At 47.7% G+C, this 21,560-nt stretch overlaps 1 protein-coding gene across 5 annotated transcripts in view; it reads left to right on the plus strand.

Moving 5' to 3' along the window:
• The first annotated feature begins 401 nt into the window (after positions 1–401).
• Positions 402–21,560, plus strand: part of CCDC149 (coiled-coil domain containing 149) — a 114,140-nt gene continuing 92,981 nt past the window's right edge. For 2 of the 5 annotated variants that reach the window (XM_077279955.1, XM_077279957.1), the window contains exon 1: positions 12,945–13,095. In XM_077279955.1, coding sequence (XP_077136070.1) covers positions 13,045–13,095 — 51 coding nt within the window. In that variant the 5' untranslated portion in view covers positions 12,945–13,044. Of the gene's footprint in view, positions 551–8,707; positions 8,818–12,944; positions 13,096–21,560 lie in introns of those variants that run through there. The other 3 variants (XM_077279958.1, XM_077279956.1, XM_077279959.1) reach the window with 3 other exon arrangements.

The raw sequence follows: 21,560 nt of genomic DNA on the forward strand, positions 1-21,560 counted from the left end.
ACTAGCTGTGTCCTGGGTATATGGGGGACCGGAGGCATATGCCTTTTGTATTTTGTTTAGGTGTCCTTTCTCAGATCTTTTCAGATTTTTCTCTTTCTGGAAAAGTGCCGAGCAATCTTCATACCGTTGGTAGAAGAAACAGTAATAAGTAACTGATTTGTAATAATTTGAGGATATCCTCAAGTCTTGGTGAGTTTTCTCTATCAGGGAGATCAGAGGCATACATGTAGGAATCCCACACAGTTTGCAGCTTTTTATATGAATATGGCGGGTTCTAGACTAGCAATGCAGGTATACCGGACACAGGCCGATAACAAGTGGTGTAACAGGTTTGTCACATATGGTTGGTGCACTCCCCTCCCTTGCAGGGTTTGTTAATGCTGACGTAGAGCAAACAGTGCAGGCAAATGTGGCTCAGGCTCCGGAAGCCGCAGCTTATGGATGACTGCTGCACGGTACATCGGCCTGACAGCACTGCAGAATATTACGGCAGCTGCCAGTCATGAATAATAACCATACAGAGAGCGACTGGCAAGGACTAGTCAGCGAGGTGAGTCCATCGGCAGATGTAGATAATGCTAGAAAAGTAATATTGAAAAATACTATTTCACATCTGGTATTGTGCACCTAATACGCGTGATACCTACACGTAACAGACTCATACAGATTACTCTATTTAACTCTTTGGGCTGGTACTATTAATGCACCATGATCATCCCAGGTGTGTGACTTGTGCAGTGATATTGGCTGAATCAGCCGATCCTGATGAAGGGGGTCGCAATCGATGGCTTATAAACTGAGCCATTGTGAATCTTCAAGGTGATTATATAGCAGTAATGCTGTATAGCACTGTTAATCAATTACTTTACATATGGACAGTGGCGTAACTATATGACCTCCGGTGCACAATTTGCACCTAGACCCCACCTGTATGTTGGTCAGATGTGTGGGCCCTTGTAGAGTTCTAAATCCGATAATGATAAGCGTGCTCGCCATGTAATAATGTTCCCCGTCCTGGCTGTTTCCTATAATAATCGTCCACATCAAGACCTCCATCCTGTAATAATCTCTTTTATCTTAGGCCCCATCCTGGTATAATGTGTCCCATCCTGTGCCCCTTCCTGTTATAATGTCCTCCATCCTGGGCCCGTTCCTGGTATAATGTGTCCCATCCTGTGCCCCTTCCTGTTATAATGTCCTCCATCCTGGGCCCGCTCCTGGTAAAATTTTTCCCATTTTGAGCTCCATCTGGTAATAATGTCTCCCATCCTGGTCCCCTCCCTAGTATAATGACTCCAGTCCTGGGCCCCTAACTGTGATAATATTTCTTATCCTGACTCCTTCCTGTAACAATGTCCCTCATCATACACCCCTTACTGGAATATAGTCCCCGAATTTATAACAATGTCCTCCATCCTGGGCCCTTTCCTGATATACTGACCCTCATCATGGGCCCCTTCCTTGTATATTGCTCCCCATCCTTGGCCCCTTCCTTCTATATTGCTCCCCATCCTGGCCCCCTTCCTTGCATAATGCTCCCCATTCTGGGCCCCGTTTCTTGTATAATGCTCCCCATCCTGGATCCCTTCCTTGTATAATGCTCTTATCCTAGGCCCCCTTCCTTGTATAATGCTCCCCATCCTGGATCCCATCCTGGCATAATACTCCCATCATGAGCCCCCTTCCTTGTATAATGCTCCCCATCCTAGGCCCCTTCCTTGTATAATGCTCCCCATCCTGGACCCCTTTCTGGCATAATACTCCCATTATGAGCCCCCTTCCTTGTATAATGCTCTCCATCCTGGGCCCCCTTCCTTGTTTAATGCACCCCATCCTGGCATATTGCTTCCCATCCTGCACCCCTTTCCTTGCATACTGCTCCCCTTCCTGACCCCCTTCCTTGTATACTGCTCCCCATCCTGGGCCTCGTTCCTTGCATACTGCTCCCCATCCTGGCCCCCTTCCTTGTATACTGCTCCCCATCCTGGCCCCCTTCCTTGTATACTGCTTCCCATCCTGGGCCCCCTTCCTTGTATAATGCTCTCCATCCCGGGCGCCTTCCTTGTTTAATGCTCCCCATCCTTGGCCCCCTTCCTTGTATACTGCTCCCCATCCTGACCCCCTTCCTTGTATACTGCTCCCCATCCTTGGCCCCATTCCTTGTATAATGCTCCCCACCCTGGGCCCCCTTCCTTGTATAATGCTCCCCATGCTGGGCCCCTTTCTTGTATAATGCTCCCCATCCTTGGCCCCCTTCCTTGTATAATGCTCCCCACCCTGGGCCCCCTTCCTTGTATAACGCTCCCTATCCTGGGCCCCTTTCCTGGCATAATGCTCCCCATCCTGGGCCCCCTTCCTTGTATACTGCTCCCCAACCTGGGCCCCCTTCCTTGTATAGTACTCCCCATCCTGGGCCCTCTTCCTTGTAAAATGCTCCCCATCCTGGACCCCTTCCTTGTATAATGCTCCCCATCCTGGGCCCCCTTTCTTGTATGATACTCCCCATCCTGGGACCTCTTCCTTGTATAATACTCCCCATCCTGGACCCCTTCCTGGCAGAATGCTCCCCATCCTGGGCCCCTTTCTTGTATAATGCTCCCATCCTTGGCCCTTTTCCTTGTATAATGCTCCCCATCCTGGGCCCCCTTCCTTGTATAATACTCCCCATCCTGGACCCCTTCCTGGCAGAATGCTCCCCATCCTGGGCCCCTTCCTGGCAGAATGCTCCCCATCCTGGACACCTTCCTTGTATAATGCTCCCATCCTTGGCCCCTTTCCTTGTATAATGCTCCCCATCCTGGGCCCCCTTCCTTGTATAATGCTCCCATTCTTGGCCCCCTTCCTTGTATAATGCTCCCCATCCTGGGCCCCTTCCTTGTATAATGCTCCCATCCTTGGCCCCCTTCCTTGTATAATGCTCCCCATCTTGTGCCCCTTCCTTGTATAATGCTCCCCATCCTGTGCCCCTTCCTTGTATAATGCTCCCATCCTTGGCCCCCTTCCTCCCCTTTGCAGGCCCTCTTCCTTGTATAATGCTCCCCATCCCGGGCCACTTTCTTGAATAATGCTGGAACAATTTCAAGGGTGCTAACAAATTTCGACCATGACTATATGTTACCCAATATTAAAATTCTAATACCAGAAAGAAGTCAAGGAATTATGGAAATTACAGGATCATGCTACCATGGCCTGCAGCGTCCTGTACTTGTCTCCCATCAAGCACATTTGTGATGTCATTGGTCGTGAAATTGCAGAGGAAGCTGCCAGCAGCGGATTGTTGTGAAAACCTTGATGATTTTCATGTAGAAGTGCATTCAGCAGCAGAGCATTCTTCAGAATCATTTGCAGCGCCCCAGAGTCCTGGTCGTTGCAGTACTGTTGCTCCACCACTAAGGGGGGCGATGGTACGTCCGATGGCACTTAAGGAGTTCACCTAACCAGGTATCACAGGCACCAATACACTTCACAGTCTGCCCTCCAGGGGGAGCAAAGGGTGCTATGTATTAGGCCACTCCTCACAATCTGGTAAAACTGGGGGTTGGATAGAAAGTTAGAGAGAAGCTGACTGGGTTGGAACCAGGCAACATCCTGTGGCAGGGGGTGTTGCGGGGGGAAAGATTCAGGGGGGTCCCTGTCAGGGGTGGGATCCTGACAGAGGCCTAGCGAACAAGATAGAGCGTTAAAGAACCGCGCCTGCACTACATTGCGGCAGTATCTCAAGAAAGGACAAGAAGCGAGGTTTATTGTGGAGACGTGAGAAACGAGATCACAGCAAAAAGGAGATAATACCAGTAGGAGTCGTGCCGTAAGATCGAGGCAACATCCTACTGAGGCACGTAGCCGGTGGCTGGAACGCCGAGGAAGTATTGGGCTCCAAGCATTACTTCAAACCAACGGCAGGGCAGTTGACTTTAGGTTGGCAGTCTCATCTAAATCACCTAAGCAGACAACGGAGGCAATTGTGGGAGAGGGGCGACACTAGGGTCCCGGAAGAACTCCAGGCCTACCCGTCATACGGGTGCGTCCTAGCCATATCATCTGGGGGATGGAGAAGAACATCAGAACAGATACGAGTTGTGAGAAAGAACATCAGAAACAGACACAACAGTTGTGAGGACTATCCCGTTGTGCTCAGCAGGGAAGTACTACAACACACAGGCGCTAGTAGGTAGGCACAGATTTCCACCTGCAAAGGGAACTCTGGATGTGCCTTCGGACCGGTCGGTCTCAGCCAGCCCTGTTAGCAGTACTCTGGATTGAGGATCCTGAAGCCTTCAGTAAAGAGGTAAAGAGACTGCAACCCTGTGTCCTCGTTATTCATTGCGACCTGCACCACGCACCATTATCTCATCTTTCATTGGACGCCCCTTAGCAGGGTCACGGACCGGGTCTAGCCACCGTGACAACCCCAAGACCGAGACAGAGAGGCCCGGTACCGAGTACCCCGCGGCCCTGTGTCTGGGGGCGCTCCAAACTAATATCCCCATTCATAGCAGCCAAGGTGTGTAAGTGCAAAGATTTCAGAGAGTGGCGCTCAGACTCAATACTGAATAAGTATAGATGTTTTGAAAATGTCTAAATTTTTTCATAATTTCCATATAATTTATTTATTTATCGATCCTGTGATTTTCATAATTCAAAATTGCCATATTTTGTGTCTTGTTACCTCACAACCTGGAATATCACTACTTAGTTTTTAGGCTTTGCATTAGTCCATGTAAAGAACATGCCTACAACTGTGAACATTTGGTTTTCTTTTTATTGTGAAGCAAACAACAAATGGGTCAAAAATAACTGAAAACTTCAGTGTGCATAACTATCCAGCCCCCTAAAGTCAGTACTCTGTAGAGCTTCCTTTTGCGGCAATTACGGTTGCACTATGGATAAGTCTCTATGAGCTTTCCACATCTTGCTACTGGGATTTTTGCCCATTCCTCAAGGCAAAACTGCTCCAGCTCCTTAAAGTTAGACGGTTTCCTCTGGTGAACAGCAATCTTCAAGTCTGACCACAGATTCTTATTTAGATTAAGGTCTGGGCTTTGAGTAGGCCACTCCAAAACATTTACATGTTTCCCCTTAAACCACTTGAGTGTTGTTTAGCAGTATGCTTTGGGTCAATGTCTTGAAAAGTGAAATTCTCTCCCAGTCTCAAATCACTCACAGACTGAAACAGGAATATCCCTGCATTTCGCATCCATCTTCCCCTCAAATCGGACTATTTTCCCTGTCCCTGCTGCCCAAAAACATCCTAACAGCAAGATGCTGCCACCACCATGTTTCTTTGTGGGGATGGTGTTTGGGGGGGTAATGAGCTGAGTTGGTTTGGCGGCAGACATAGCGTTTACCTTGGTGGCTAAAAAGTTCAATTTTGGTCTCATCTGACCACACCATCTTCCTCCATACATTTGGGGAGTCTCCCACATGTCTTTTGGGACACTCAAAATGTGCCTAACAATTTTTTTCTGCCCACTCTTCCATCTCAATGGAAGGCCATCTAAATGGAGTGCATGGCTTATTGTGGTCGTATCGTATGGACAGATACTGCAGTCTCTGCTTGGGAGCTCTGCAGCTCCTTCAGGGTTATCTCTATTCTCTGTGCTGCAACTCTTATTAATGCCATCTTTGCCCGGGTTGAGAGTTTTGTTGGGCGACCCTCTCTTGGCAGGTTTGTTGTGGTACTCTTTCCATTTGATGATAATGGATTTGATGGTTCTCCGGGGGTCATCAGAGATTGGGATATTGTTTCTGTAACCCAACCCTGACTTGTACTTCATGACAACTTTGTCCTGCAATCCAGCAGAGGGGTGCACAAAAGAACAGGAATGGGGGAAAACACACAAAGGAATTTTATTTTCTTTAAACTGTGGCCATGCTGGCCAATAATGGATGTTTCCGGTGCATTCAGTGCTTCCTGTCCTTAGTGAAGTAGAACAGTCCCAAATTTCTTCAACTAGCGCTTACATGTGATATTTTAACTTTTCTTAAAGTGGCTGTACTCAAACTAGGGTTTCTTTTTACTCACAGCCCAAGAAAAGTTGCCGCTCCCAGGCCTTGGCAGATGATGAACATGGTGCCTGATGAGAGAACTCATCAGGCACCATGCTCACTGGATGGGAACTCTCTACTCCCTCTCCTCTCTCTCCATGGAGCGTAGGGTTTGGGCACGGCTCCCTCCCGAGTCTCTGGTGCCACCTGCTGGACAAGCCACCCCTGAGGCCTATGTGTGGCAGCCCTTGCTTGAGGAGCAGAGGCCGCATGCGGCCACGTGGCCTTCTCGACCGGTACCTCTTTGAGGGTCTGTGAGGTACTTACCGGCCATGTCGCCATCAGGGACTTGAGACGTTCCACCCTGCTGCAGGGCTTCGGCCACACGGTTGCTTCTGCCTTGGGGTTCGGCTGCTGACATGGGACCCTCTGGTGGAACCTTTCATTTCATCAGTCCACCTGTCCACACGTCCTCTGTCGCATCCGCTGCCACTCCTCTCGGACGTTCCTTGTCCTCCACAGAGTGCTGCGCCATACCACTGGCTGTCTCTCTCCAGATGAGATCGATGACGCTCCATCTTTACCTACTTGCTCGCCCTTTCTGTCTCGTCATAGCAATGGCAAGTGTGCACCCATTTCCACAAATCAGCTACAGTTGCTGTCGGTGTGGCAGTGCTGCAGCAGCGCTTGCAAGTGCCAGCTCACCGTCTTGTGTGTGACGTGACCACGCGCTGGAACTCCACAATACATATGTTGGCAAGGCTTTATGAGAAGCAGAGGGCAGTAGTTGAATACCATCTACCACATGCCTGTCGGTATTCAGGTCAGCCTCCGCACATAAGAACTGACGAGATGCCTTACATCTGTGAGGTTCTATAAAACTTTGAGGAATGAACAAAGAGGGTGAGTGGTGATGATGCCATAATCAGCGAAACCATTTCGCTTTTGTGTCTACTCAAACGCTCGCTGCTCACAATTAAAAAGGAAGCTTTGCATGTGGACCAGGTGGAGATGGAGGAAGAAAGTACACAGGGTAATATTACCTAGCCCAGCCTCATCTCATCTTCTCAGTATGGATTGGATGATAATGAGGTGGAGGAGGCTGAGGAGGAGAGTGAACAGGAGATGGTTGCCTGTGCTACAGAGGGTACTACCCACTCCAGCTTCATTCCATCTCTGTGTGGATGGGCTGAGAAAGAGAAGGAGATAGAGAATCATCCTCCTGGTAGGGACAGGAAAGTTTTGCCTGTTGGGAGTCTGCCTTTCCTGTGACCCTCGCGTTATACGCATTTTAGCCAACACTGATTACTAGTTGTTCACCCTTCTCACTCCTTAAAAAATGGGAAAAAAGTATTCTCAGGCCCTCCTCTACATTTCTTCCAGTGTGCATTGCAGTCTGAAGCCCTCTTCTGTGTCTTCCAGTCCCTCCTCCTTAATTTTTGGCAGCCCTTTCATTTAGTGCATAGGCTTTATGGGTCTAGGAGTCCCACTACCTAACAATTTTAACAGCCTGTGTATAAGGCCCAACTTTATGTCTAATACAGGGTGTATCACGGGCTCCCTTCCTTCTAATTTTTGGCAATTTGTCCGCATAGACTTTGTGAGTATCAGAATCCCTCCTTCATAAATTATACAGGATGAGTCTGACCATGTCACACACCACATGCCCAGATTGCCCAGATAGGGTACATACCGTGGCAAAGTGAAGGACAGCATCCAATCCAGGTGAAAAAAGTTTCTTTATTGTGCCAAATGCGACGTTTCAACCATCAAAGGTCTTTTTCAAGCATGCTTGAAAAAGACCTTTGATGGTTGAAACGTCGCATTTGGCACAATAAAGAAACTTTTTTCACCTGGATTGGATGCTGTCCTTTCACTTTGCCATGGTATGTACTCTCCCACTTGGGTCCGGTGGAATTAGGACGGGCATCCCCTTGCCAGTTGTGCTGTCGGCTACCTTCTAATATTTGCCCAGACAGGGTAGTCAAATATTAAAATTACATTTACCAGTAACTACTGGTGGGTATAGTTCTGTTCTATTTCTCCTCTAGTATGTCATCCACTATGGTCATAGGGAACAGGGAAATACAGTGAGAGATGGCCCAGCTATTAAGGGGGAGGAGACGTTTTATTTCTCTTTTTAATTTTGCCTTGTACACTAGTCATTATACAGAATAGAATGTCTCCTGACATTGTTTCCTGTAAAATCCATTTTATCTTTGTTTTTGAAAGCTTTATTGTCAGTCCGTAAAAGTAGAGTAATACTCTGACACCATTGTTCCCAGCAGCGACCTTAGAGTCAGAGATGCGTCCAGGCGTCTTCCACACGTTGTTCCCATTCCATTTGAGGGCTGTTTCCATCCATTTGAGCGATTTTCCTGCCTCCCCAGTTCTCCTAGTAGGGTCTTAAGGACAAATGTTTGAGTTTCTCATTGACTTCCATCATACTCATTACCCAAGTGGGGTCCGTCCAAGTGTCCGAGCTGCTCGATCATTACTGATCATAACCAGTACAGGAGATATACAGGAGCAGACATGTCAGGCTGTGTTCTCACTTACCGCCATGTTTTGAAGCTCCTGCTCCACTTTTTCTGACAGGTGACTTTATTGGGATTAATGGTGCAGGATCGGTGAGCAGTTCTACCTGATTCAGGTTTGCATTAATTTCTGCTTTTATTTCCAAAGGATTTTTATGTGACTTTTATAAAAGTTCTGGAAAACCACGTCTGACATGATGTAATCCTCCGCGCACATAGTAATGATTCTGGAGCAGCACAGACTGGAACATTTCCCTACGGCGTCTCAGTCAGTGATAATGAATTTGCCCCTAATGTAAGAAATGTTTCAGCTTTTTATATAAATAAAATAAATAAATCTTTATTTTTATATAGCGCTAACATATTCCGCAGCGTTTTACAGTTTGCACACATTATCGTCGCTGTCCCCGATGGGCTCACAATCTAAATTCCTTATCAGTATGTCTTTGAAATGTGGGAGGAAACCGGAGTACCCGGAGAAAATCCACACAAATACGGGGAGAACATATAAACTCCTTGCAGATGTTGTCCTTGGTGGGATTTGAACCCAGCTCCCCAGCACTGCAAGGCTAACCACTGAGTCACCGTCAGAGGCGTAGCTAGGGTTTTGGTTCAGGGAGGGTGAAGTTTCTGAGTAGGCCCCTATCCAGGTAACCTTGATTACAACTCGGTGACGCACCCTAATAATGGAGGAGAACCTCAGCAGATGACCGCGCTGTTACTGAAGATAATCTCTATATAAAGACCAAGATGGATATTACCGCCATATGGTCAGTGGTAGATACTCTTTCCGGCTCGCTCCGCCCACGAAGGTACGTCTCCTCCTTCCCCTCGTGCTCCATGCGGCGCGGCAATGGCGGTTTTTGGCGGCAAACTGTCACAGTCTCTGGCACACAATACCTGGCGATGACAGGGCACGCAATCCTGTTCGTGACGCCTCAAGTACTCGGTGCCGGGTCCGGTAGGCTATTAAAGGGGATGTCACGGTGGCTGCGACCCGGTCCGTGGCCCTGGGGCTCAACGTTAAAAATGTTCAAAGTCTGTCGTGACGCCACCTGTGGTGTTCGGTCAGTAGTGGGACCGACGCTGCATTGAAGGGGTCCCCTGGGGGATATTGCGGCAGCATGGGTGTTACACTTCCCACAGGTGAAGCGGGGTCCCCAGGGGTCCTATGGTGTAAGGCGTGGATAGTATGTGCCGTTGAATAAATGGAGGAGACAAGTTGTAAGTCTTTACCTGGTTTACTGCAGATGGTATGCCACAGTCCAGGGCACCGGCAACAGGTATAATAGGAGTCCAGGCAGTCCAGAGACAAGTGGAATACCCTTGGCAGGTCAGGTTGGGGGCCTTCCACTCTGCGCTTGCTGTGTCTGAGGTCCCTGCTGCCAGTAAGTGCTCCAAACAAGGTCCTAGTAGTTTCCGCTGTCCTGGGACAGGTATCTGTATGGTAGGCAGCTTGAGCCGTCCCTTCTGGGGGGGTCTCCACACGGTGAATCCAGGCTCTAGGGTGCTGCTGTACCACAGGTGCAAATGGGCAATGTCCATGTAATCCTATGCCCTCCGGTTCTGCTCTGTGTCTTAGAAATCCACAAAAGCCTGGGGCTCCCAGTAACCGGTTTCTGCGCACTGACTCCTTGTAGGCCTACTCGTAGCCTCCTTGAGTCCTGTGTCTCCTCTCTGCTCCCTTCCTGTCTGTCCTCGCTCACAAGCTGTCTGTACAAACTAATCTGACTCCTCCTCCAAACCAGGATCTTTATTGAGGGAAGCTGCCCTAAACAGGGTTTTGAGCTCCCCCTCCTGGCCTGGATTTGGAAAGTGTGTGTGTGATAACCTGCCAAAGGGAATCTCACTTGTCTCCAGGCATAGCTCTACCCTTCCCGAGAGGAAGGCAGCACTACTGTGGTACCCGAACTCCTGGGGTGCCACATTAGTCCTACAGAACATATAAGAGATCACAGCAAAGTTACAGATAATGACTTACTGCTGACGATCTTTCTGATGGAATCGATCACTTTTCCCTTCTGTTCCATCTGGCCCAGAACGACATGACAACTTCTTCCAGCAACGACTCACCTGCAGAGAATACAACAAGGACACGTTTCAATTCTCACATTCCAGCCATCACCATCTATTCCCAACCTGCACAAACTCCTCATCCTGCTGATACCCCAATACTGAGCCGCTGCTGCCGTATGTGTCCCTATTTCTGCACCAGCTGTGTGGTTCTCTGTACCCTCTAAATTCTAAAGCACCCCTCTATAATATAGTAATGCCAGGTGCAAGTGCCCTAGAAAACAGAGCCCACATTTTGCCCCCTAGGAAGTAATAATGCCCTGTGTGACCCTGTGATAGTCACAGTAACCTGAGTTTCCTTATAACAATAAGTGCCCACTTTACATTTAATAATGTACAGAGTCTGCCCCCCGTACAGCTCCCGTACACACAGTATGATGCTCTCTTATACAGAGTATAATGCACACACACAGTATACTAACCCCTTAGTATCCCCCAAACTGTTTGATGGCTCCAACACTCTATGATGGTCCCTTTACTGTAATCTCCACACTGTATGGTTCCCCCTAGATAGCCTCCATATAGTATAATGCACCAGATCGTCCTAAATGTAGTATAATGCACTCCCCATAAGCCTCCATATAGTATAATGCACCCCCATAGGCCTACTCTATATTGTATAATGCACCCCCATAGGCATACTCTATAGCACAAGGCAGCACCCATAGGCAGATGCTGTAGTATAAGACAGCACCCCATAGGCAGACCCTGTAGTATAAGGCAGCACCCCATAGGCAGACTATGTAGTATAAGGCAACACCCCCATAGGCAGACCAAGTAGAATAAGGCAGCACCCCTATAGGCAGACCTTGTAGAATAAGGCAGCAACCCATAGGCAGACCCTGTAGTATAAGGCATCACCCCCATAGGCCGACCCTGTAGAATAAGGCAGCACCCCTATAGGCAGACCCTGTAGTATAAGGCAGCACCCCATAGGCAGACCATGTAGTATAAGGCAGAACCCCTATAGGCAGACCCTGTAGTATAAGGCAATATCCCCATAGGCAGACCCTGTAGTATAAGGCAGCACTCCTATAGGCAGACCCTGTAGTATAAGGCAACACCCCCATAGGCAGACCCTGTAGTATAAGGCAGCACCCCCATTGGCAGACCCTGTAGTATAAGGCCGCACCCCTATAGGCAGACCTTGTAGTATAAGGCAGCACCTCATAGGCAGACCCTGTAGTATAAGGCAGCACCCCATAGGCAGACCCTGTAGTATAAGGCAGCACCCCATAGGCAGACTCTGTAGTATAAGGCAGCACCCCTATAGGCAGACCCTGTAGTATAAGGCAGCACCTCATAGGCAAACCCTATAGTATAAGGCAGCACACCATAGGCAGACCCTGTAGTATAAGGCAGCAACCCTATAGGCAGACCCTGTAGTATAAGGCAACACCCCCATAGGCAGACCCTGTAGTATAAGGCAACACCCCCATAGGCAGACCCTGTAGTAAAAGGCAGCACTCCTATAGGCAGACCTTGTAGTATAAGGCAGCACCCCTATTTGCAGACCCTGTAGTATAAGGCAGCACCCAATAGGCAAACCCTGTAGTATAAGGCAGCACCCCTATAAGCAGACCCTGTAGTACTGTATAAGGCAGCACCCCTATAGGTAGACCCTGTAATATAAGGCAGCACCCCATAGGCAGATCCTGTAGTATAAGGCAGCGCCCCTATAGGCAGAACCTGTAGTATAAGGCAGCACCCCTATAGGCAGACCATGTAGTATAAGGCAGCCCCCATAAAAAATAAGTAAATACCCACCTCTCTTCTTCCTTGTTCCTCCGAAGCTCTGAGCGCCCGCTCATCTCCTGACAGCAGGCGCTGGTTAGTGACGTAATCGTGCTCGCTGTCAGTGTGGGCGTCGGTAATATTATATGTTGATATTGATGTCTGTATATAATATATTATTATTGATGTCTGTATATAGTATATTATTGTTGATGACTGTATATAATATATTATTATTATTGATGTATGTATAGGATATAGCATATCATTATTGATGTCTGGTTATAATGTAATATATTATTATTGATATCTGTATATAATATATTATTATTGATGTATGTATATAACATTATTGCTGATGTCTGTATATAATATAGTATATCATTATTGATGTCTGTACATAATATGTGAATATATTTTCATTTATATCTGTATATAGTATATAATTATTGATGTCTGTATATAATATGAGAATATATTATTAATATAATAGTATGTGGCTGCGTAGGAAAACAGGAGCCTGATCCCTGTGCTGGTGACGTCACGTGTGATGAGGGAATCCTCCCTGACTGGGAATAGCCCCCGTTCCTCTCCCTGATTGGCTGCCCGCAGTCCAACCCAGACCAACAGCGTCTGCAGGTGTGCACTGCGCATGCGTCCTCCGTGGTACTGGCGCTGTGATTCTTAGGGGGCTGCGGGGAGCCGAAGCGACAGCATGATGAGGAGCGGAGGAGGGGGAGACACGGATGATGGCCGGGACTGGGAGGTGAGGATGTGCCCGCTCCCCTCCGTGTGTAGTGCTGGATGCGGCTGCAGCGTACAGACTATAGGTCACTCCATCATGACCCGTGCAGTGACCGTGCGGGGAGCAACGGACTGTCATCACCCCCAGGCCCCGCACAGTGTACAAGCCGTGTCCTACAGATCAGCACCAGGGGGCAACTATAGTATAGTGTTATAGTATACGGACTGACCGCTCCCCCCACATCCCAGCAGTGTTATAGTATACGGACTGACCGCTGCCCCCACACCCCAGCAGTGTTATAGTATACGGACTGACCGCTCCCCTCACATCCCAGCAGTGTTATAGTATACGGACTGACCGCTCCCCTCACATCCCAGCAGTGTGATAGTATACGGACTGACCGCTCCCCTCACATCCCAGCAGTGTGATAGTATACGGACTGACCGCTCCCCTCACATCCCAGCAGTGTTATAGTATACGGACTGACCGCTCCCCTCACATCCCAGCAGTGTTATAGTATACGGACTGACCGCTCCCCCCACATCCCAGCAGTGTTATAGTATACGGACTGACCGCTCCCCTCACATCCCAGCAGTGTTATAGTATACGGACTGACCGCTCCCCTCACATCCCAGCAGTGTGATAGTATACGGACTGACCGCTCCCCTCACATCCCAGCAGTGTTATAGTATACGGACTGACCGCTCCCCTCACATCCCAGCAGTGTTATAGTATACGGACTGACCGCTCCCCCCACATCCCAGCAGTGTTATAGTATACGGACTGACCGCTCCCCTCACATCCCAGCAGTGTTATAGTATACGGACTGACCGCTCCCCCCACATCCCAGCAGTGTTATAGTATACGGACTGACCGCTCCCCTCACATCCCAGCAGTGTTATAGTATACGGACTGACCGCTCCCCTCACATCCCAGCAGTGTGATAGTATACGGACTGACCGCTCCCCTCACATCCCAGCAGTGTGATAGTATACGGACTGACCGCTCCCCCCACATCCCAGCAGTGTTATAGTATACGGACTGACCGCTCCCCTCACATCCCAGCAGTGTTATAGTATACGGACTGACCGCTCCCCTCACATCCCAGCAGTGTGATAGTATACGGACTGACCGCTCCCCCCACATCCCAGCAGTGTTATAGTATACGGACTGACCGCTGCCCCCACATCCCAGCAGTGTTATAGTATACGGACTGACCGCTGCCCCCACATCCCAGCAGTGTTATAGTATACGGACTGACCGCTCCCCCCACATCCCAGCAGTGGTATAGTATACGGACTGACCGCTCCCCCCACATCCCAGCAGTGTTATAGTATACGGACTGACCGCTGCCCCCACATCCCAGCAGTGTTATAGTATACAGACTGACCGCTGCCCCCATATCCCAGCAGTGTTATAGTATACGGACTGACCGCTGCCCCCACATCCCAGCAGTGGTATAGTATACGGACTGACCGCTCCCCCCACATCCCAGCAGTGGTATAGTATACGGACTGACCGCTGCCCCCACATCCCAGCAGTGTTATAGTATACGGACTGACCGCTCCCCCTACATCCCAGCAGTGTTATAGTATACGGACTGACCGCTGCCCCCACATCCCAGCAGTGTTATAGTATACGGACTGACCGCTGCCCCCACATCCCAGCAGTGTTATAGTATACGGACTGACCGCTCCCCTCACATCCCAGCAGTGTTATAGTATACGGACTGACCGCTCCCCTCACATCCCAGCAGTGTTATAGTATACGGACTGACCGCTCCCCTCATATCCCAGCAGTGTTATAGTATACGGACTGACCGCTCCTATTATACGGGCATACAGCTCTCAGCACATCCCAGTGCCGTCACGTACCAGATGGGTTCACCGTTATTCCAACAAGACGTACCAGCATAGTAAAGTGCCCATATATACTGTAACATACCCACATATACTGCAGTGTACCCACATATACTGCAGTGTACCCACATATACTGTAATGAACCCACATACATAGATACTCTGTAGTGTACCACCATATACTGTAACATTTCCACATATACTGTAATGTACCCACATATATAGATACTCTGTAACGTATCCATGTATACTGTAATGTATCAGCTTATATAGATATTCTGTAGTGTACCCACATATACTGCAACGTACCCACGTATTCTGCGATGTACTCACATATATAGATACTCTAGTGTGCCCACATATACTGAAACATATCCACATATACTGTAACGTACTCACATAGATACTCTGCAGTATATATATATACTGTAATGAGTTTGACGTATACTGCCCTTTAACATTAACCTTGTGAAGTAGGCCGAACTCTGCCCACAAGGGAGGGTATCCCTTGATCAGGGCTTCTCATCATCACCCTAAGTCCAATAACCCCATTTCTGTAGGTTCCATAGTCCAGAACCTTACATTAACTCCCAGAAAGACTTGTGATGCTCCCCTGATGAGTCCACCTGTATTGGTTGATGAAACACGTTGGGAGGGCACAAGACCACACTAGCGAGGGCTGGACCACACGTGGGTACTGTCATTGTTAGGACGGGAGACTTGCACGGGACATGACAGGGTTATTTCTAAGATAAAAGAACCCCTTCTTTCCCCCTATATTTCACTCTTGGACTTTGACGAGCCGTCAAATCCAGGACATTTGGAGGGTGAGACCATTCCATTTTATTACTGTGCACTGATTTATTGAGCACATTTGTTATTATATGTTGTTCAGCACTTGTGTTTGTGTGCATAATTTAGTTACTCAAGAAATGAGATGGCTGCAAGAAGATAAATAAAGCTGTACTCATCAGTCAGAATAAAGTAGCATAAAGAGATATAAAAATGTAACAAAGATGGGACTGCAACCATCTCACAGGCACGTCCAGGCCAACCAGGGAACACCTAAACAGGAGCATCTTATGACGAGAATGGTTGAAATAGCTAAAGAAGTAGAAAGCCAAACCAGGGGGAGTGTTTCACGTGACACATTGTGGCGAACACTGCAGAGGAATGGCATGTATGGAGATCACAAAAAAAGCTTCTCTTAAAGCCACACTTTTTGAACAGTACAATGATTCAAAACACACTCCATCCACCGTCCAGGCTATAAAAGAGGTCGTTCTTGAAGAAGGATGAAAGATAAACGTTGCAGTATGTCGCCAACTTGTTCATTCCATTCCTACAAAACTCGGCGCTGTCCCTGAAAATCATAGAGGTCATACAAAATACTAGATGTAGTTTTAGATGTAGGGTATAACTAATTTTAGTAAAATTGAAGATTTTGCAATGAAAATTATAGTATTAACCTTATTTTCATGTTATGGGTTAAAAAACGTATAAAACTCAGTCTTGTCAAAATTTTAGAAATTGTGCTTATGTTCAGTGAGATACTGATTCAAACCTTACCTTTCAAAGGGGGTGTACTCATTTATGCTTAGCTCTATCTACAGTTGTGCTCAAAAGTTTACATACCCCGTTAGAATTTTTACTTTCTTGGCCTTTTTTCAGAGAATATGAATGATAACATCAAAACTCTTTCTTCACTCATGGTTGGTGGTCAGGTTAAATCATATTGACAACCCAAAACATCCAAATGACCCTGATCGAAAGTTCACATACCCCATTTCTTAAAGGGAATCTGTCACCTAAAATTGGTGGGCTATGTAAATTGTTGTGAATTTGCTTTTTGCTCCCTCTAGTGGTTACTAGTTTTTTGACTCTGGTTTTTCTGTCATTCCTTTTATCCGCACCTGGGTCGTTAGTTAGGGGTGTTGCTTTATAAGCTCCCTGGACCTTCAGTTCAATGCCTGGCAACGTAGTTATCAGAGCTAGTTTGCTGTGCTCTTGTCTACTGATCCTGGTTCCAGTTATATCAGCTAAGTCTGCCTTTTGCTTTTTGCTATTTGTTTTGGTTTTGTATTTTTGTCCAGCTTGTTCCAAATCTATATCCTGACCTTTGCTGGAAGCTCTAGGGGGCTGGTGTTCTCCCCCCGGACCGTTAGACGGTTCGGGGGTTCTTGAATTTCCAGTGTGGATTTTGATAGGGTTTTTGTTGACCATATAAGTTACCTTTCTTTATTCTGCTATCAGTAAGAGGGCCTCTCTGTGCTAAACCTGATTCATTTCTGTGTTTGTCATTTCCTCTTACCTCACCGTCATTATTTGTGGGGGGCTTCTATCCAGCTTTGGGGTCCCCTTCTCTGGAGGCAAGAAAGGTCTTTGTTTTCCTCTACTAGGGGTAGCTAGATTCTCCGGCTGGCGCGTGTCATCTAGAATCAACGTAGGAATGATCCCCGGCTACTTCTAGTGTTGGCGTTAGGAGTAGATATATGGTCAACCCAGTTACCACTGCCCTATGAGCTGGATTTTTGTATTCTGCAGACTTCCACGTTCCTCTGAGACCCTCGCCATTGGGGTCATAACAGTTTGCCAGGCCAGTATTAAATGTTTAATGCATTGCAGAAGAGGGATTATAAGAAAGAAGATTCTGAGTTTTTTTTTTTTTTTTTTCTTCCCCTTTACCTCAGAGTGGCTATGCTTGCTGCAGACATGAATGTCCAGACCTTGATTACAAGTGTGGACCAGCTGGCTACTCGTGTGCAGGGCATACAAGACTATGTTATCAGAAATCCTAGGTCAGAACCTAAAATACCGATTCCTGAACTGTTTTCCGGAGACAGGTTTAAGTTTAGGAATTTCGTGAATAATTGTAAATTGTTTTTGTCCCTGAGACCCTGTTCATCTGGAGATTCTGCTCAGCAAGTAAAAATGGTTATTTCGTTCTTACGGGGCGACCCTCAGGATTGGGCTTTTTCGCTGGCGCCAGGAGATCCGGCATTGGCTGATCTTGATGCGTTTTTTCTGGCGCTCGGTTTACTTTATGAGGAACCCAATCTTGAGATTCAGGCAGAAAAGGCCTTGCTGGCTATGTCTCAGGGGCAGGACGAGGCTGAAGTGTATTGCCAAAAATTTCGGAAATGGTCCGTGCTGACACATTGGAACGAGTGTGCACTGGCCGCTAATTTTAGAAATGGCCTTTCTGAAGCCATTAAGAATGTTATGGTGGGTTTTCCCATTCCCACAGGTCTGAATGATACCATGTCCCTGGCTATTCAAATTGACCGGCGGTTGCGGGAGCGCAAAACCGCAAATTCCCTCATGGTGTTGTCTGAACAGACACCTGATTTGATGCAATGTGATAGAATCCTGACTAGAAATGAGCGGAAAATTCATAGACGCCGGAATGGCTTGTGCTACTACTGTGGTGATTCTACACATGTTATCTCAGCATGCTCTAAACGTATATCTAAGGTTGTTAGTCCTGTCACCGTTGGTAATTTGCAACCTAAATTTATTCTGTCTGTAACTTTGATTTGCTCACTGTCATCTTATCCTGTCATGGCGTTTGTAGATTCAGGTGCTGCCCTGAGTCTCATGGATCTCTCATTTGCTAAGCGCTGTGGTTTTACTCTTGAACCATTAGAAAATCCTATTCCTCTTAGGGGTATTGATGCTACACCATTGGCAGCAAATAAACCGCAGTATTGGACACAGGTTACCATGTGCATGACTCCTGAACACCGCGAGGTGATACGTTTCCTGGTTTTACATAAAATGCATGATTTGGTTGTTTTAGGGCTGCCATGGTTACAGACCCATAATCCAGTCCTGGACTGGAAGGCTATGTCAGTCTCAAGTTGGGGCTGTCGTGGTATTCATGGGGATTCCCTGCCTGTGTCTATTGCTTCTTCTACGCCTTCGGAAGTTCCGGAGTATTTGTCTGATTATCAGGATGTCTTCAGTGAGTCTGAGTCCAGTGCATTGCCTCCTCATAGGGACTGTGACTGTGCTATAGATTTGATCCCAGGCAGTAAATTTCCTAAGGGAAGACTGTTTAATCTGTCGGTACCTGAACATACCGCTATGCGTTCATATATCAAGGAGTCTCTGGAGAAAGGACATATTCGTCCGTCTTCTTCCCCTCTTGGTGCGGGATTCTTTTTTGTGGCAAAAAAGGACGGATCTTTGAGACCTTGTATTGATTATCGGCTTTTAAATAAGATCACTGTCAAATTTCAGTATCCTTTACCGCTGTTGTCTGACTTGTTTGCCCGGATTAAGGGTGCCAAGTGGTTCACCAAGATAGACCTTCGTGGTGCGTACAACCTTGTGCGCATTAAGCAAGGTGATGAATGGAAAACCGCATTCAATACGCCCGAAGGTCATTTTGAGTACTTGGTGATGCCTTTTGGGCTCTCCAATGCGCCTTCAGTTTTTCAGTCCTTTATGCATGACATTTTCCGGAAGTATCTGGATAAATTTTTGATTGTTTATCTGGATGATATTTTGGTTTTTTCTGATAATTGGGATTCGCATGTGGAGCAGGTCAGGTTGGTCTTTAAAATTTTGCGTGAAAATTCTTTGTTTGTCAAGGGCTCAAAGTGTCTCTTTGGTGTACAGAAGGTTCCCTTTTTGGGGTTCATTTTTTCCCCTTCTGCTGTGGAGATGGACCCAGTCAAGGTCCGAGCTATTCTTGATTGGACTCAGCCCTCGTCAGTTAAGAGTCTTCAGAAGTTCTTGGGCTTCGCTAACTTCTACCGTCGTTTTATCGCTAATTTTTCTAGCATTGTGAAACCTTTGACGGATATGACCAAGAAGGGCTCCGATGTAGCTAACTGGGCTCCTGCTGCCGTGGAGGCTTTCCAGGAGTTGAAACGCCGGTTTACTTCGGCGCCTGTTTTGTGCCAGCCTGACGTCTCACTTCCCTTTCAGGTTGAGGTGGATGCTTCGGAGATTGGGGCAGGGGCCGTTTTGTCGCAGAGAGGCCCTGGTTGCTCTGTTATGAAACCTTGTGCCTTTTTCTCTAGGAAGTTTTCGCCTGCCGAGCGAAATTATGATGTGGGCAATCGGGAGTTGTTGGCCATGAAATGGGCATTTGAGGAGTGGCGTCATTGGCTCGAGGGTGCTAAGCATCGTGTGGTGGTCTTGACTGATCACAAAAATCTGATGTATCTCGAGTCTGCTAAACGCCTTAATCCGAGACAGGCCCGCTGGTCATTGTTTTTCTCCCGCTTTGATTTTGTTGTCTCGTATTTACCAGGTTCAAAGAATGTGAAGGCCGATGCTCTTTCTAGGAGCTTTGTGCCTGATGCTCCTGGAGTCGCTGATCCTGTTGGTATTCTTAAAGATGGAGTTATCTTGTCAGCTATTTCTCCGGATCTGCGACGTGTGTTGCAGAGATTTCAGGCTGATAGGCCTGAGTCTTGTCCACCTGACAGACTGTTTGTCCCGGATAAGTGGACCAGCAGAGTCATTTCCGAGGTTCATTCCTCGGTGTTGGCAGGTCACCCGGGAATTTTTGGCACCAGAGATCTGGTGGCCAGGTCCTTTTGGTGGCCTTCCTTGTCAAGGGATGTGCGGTCATTTGTGCAGTCCTGTGGGACTTGTGCTCGAGCTAAGCCTTGCTGTTCTCGTGCCAGCGGTTTGCTCTTGCCCTTGCCTGTCCCGAAGAGACCTTGGACACATATCTCCATGGATTTCATTTCTGATCTTCCGCTATCTCAGGGCATGTCCGTTATCTGGGTGATATGTGATCGCTTCTCCAAGATGGTCCATTTGGTTCCTTTGCCTAAGCTGCCTTCCTCTTCCGATCTGGTTCCTGTGTTTTTCCAGAACGTGGTTCGTTTGCACGGCATCCCTGAGAATATTGTGTCAGACAGAGGATCCCAGTTCGTTTCCAGGTTCTGGCGATCCTTTTGTAGTAGGATGGGCATTGATTTGTCGTTTTCGTCTGCTTTCCATCCTCAGACTAATGGACAGACGGAGCGAACCAATCAGACTTTGGAGGCTTATTTGAGGTGTTTTGTCTCTGCTGATCAGGACGATTGGGTGACATTCTTGCCGTTGGCTGAGTTTGCCCTTAATAATCGGGCTAGTTCCGCCACCTTGGTCTCGCCTTTTTTCTGCAACTCTGGTTTCCATCCTCGCTTTTCTTCGGGTCATGTGGAGCCTTCTGACTGTCCTGGGGTGGATTCTGTGGTGGATAGGTTGCAGCAGATCTGGAATCATGTGGTGGACAACTTGAAGTTGTCACAGGAGAAGGCTCAGCGCTTTGCCAACCGCCGCCGCGGTGTGGGTCCCCGACTACGCGTTGGGGATTTGGTGTGGCTTTCTTCCCGCTTTGTTCCTATGAAGGTCTCCTCTCCCAAATTTAAACCTCGTTTTATTGGGCCTTACAAGATATTGGAAATCCTTAATCCTGTATCTTTTCGTCTGGATCTTCCTGTGTCGTTTGCTATTCACAATGTATTTCATAGGTCCTTGTTGCGGCGGTACATTGTGCCTGTAGTTCCTCCTGCTCCGGTGTTGGTTGAGGGCGAGTTGGAGTACGTGGTGGAGAAGATCTTGGATTCTCGCCTCTCCAGGCGGAGGCTTCAGTACCTGGTCAAGTGGAAGGGCTATGGT

This window comes from Ranitomeya variabilis, chromosome 1 (assembly GCF_051348905.1).
Source record: "Ranitomeya variabilis isolate aRanVar5 chromosome 1, aRanVar5.hap1, whole genome shotgun sequence".
Classification (NCBI taxonomy): Eukaryota; Metazoa; Chordata; class Amphibia; order Anura; family Dendrobatidae; genus Ranitomeya; species Ranitomeya variabilis.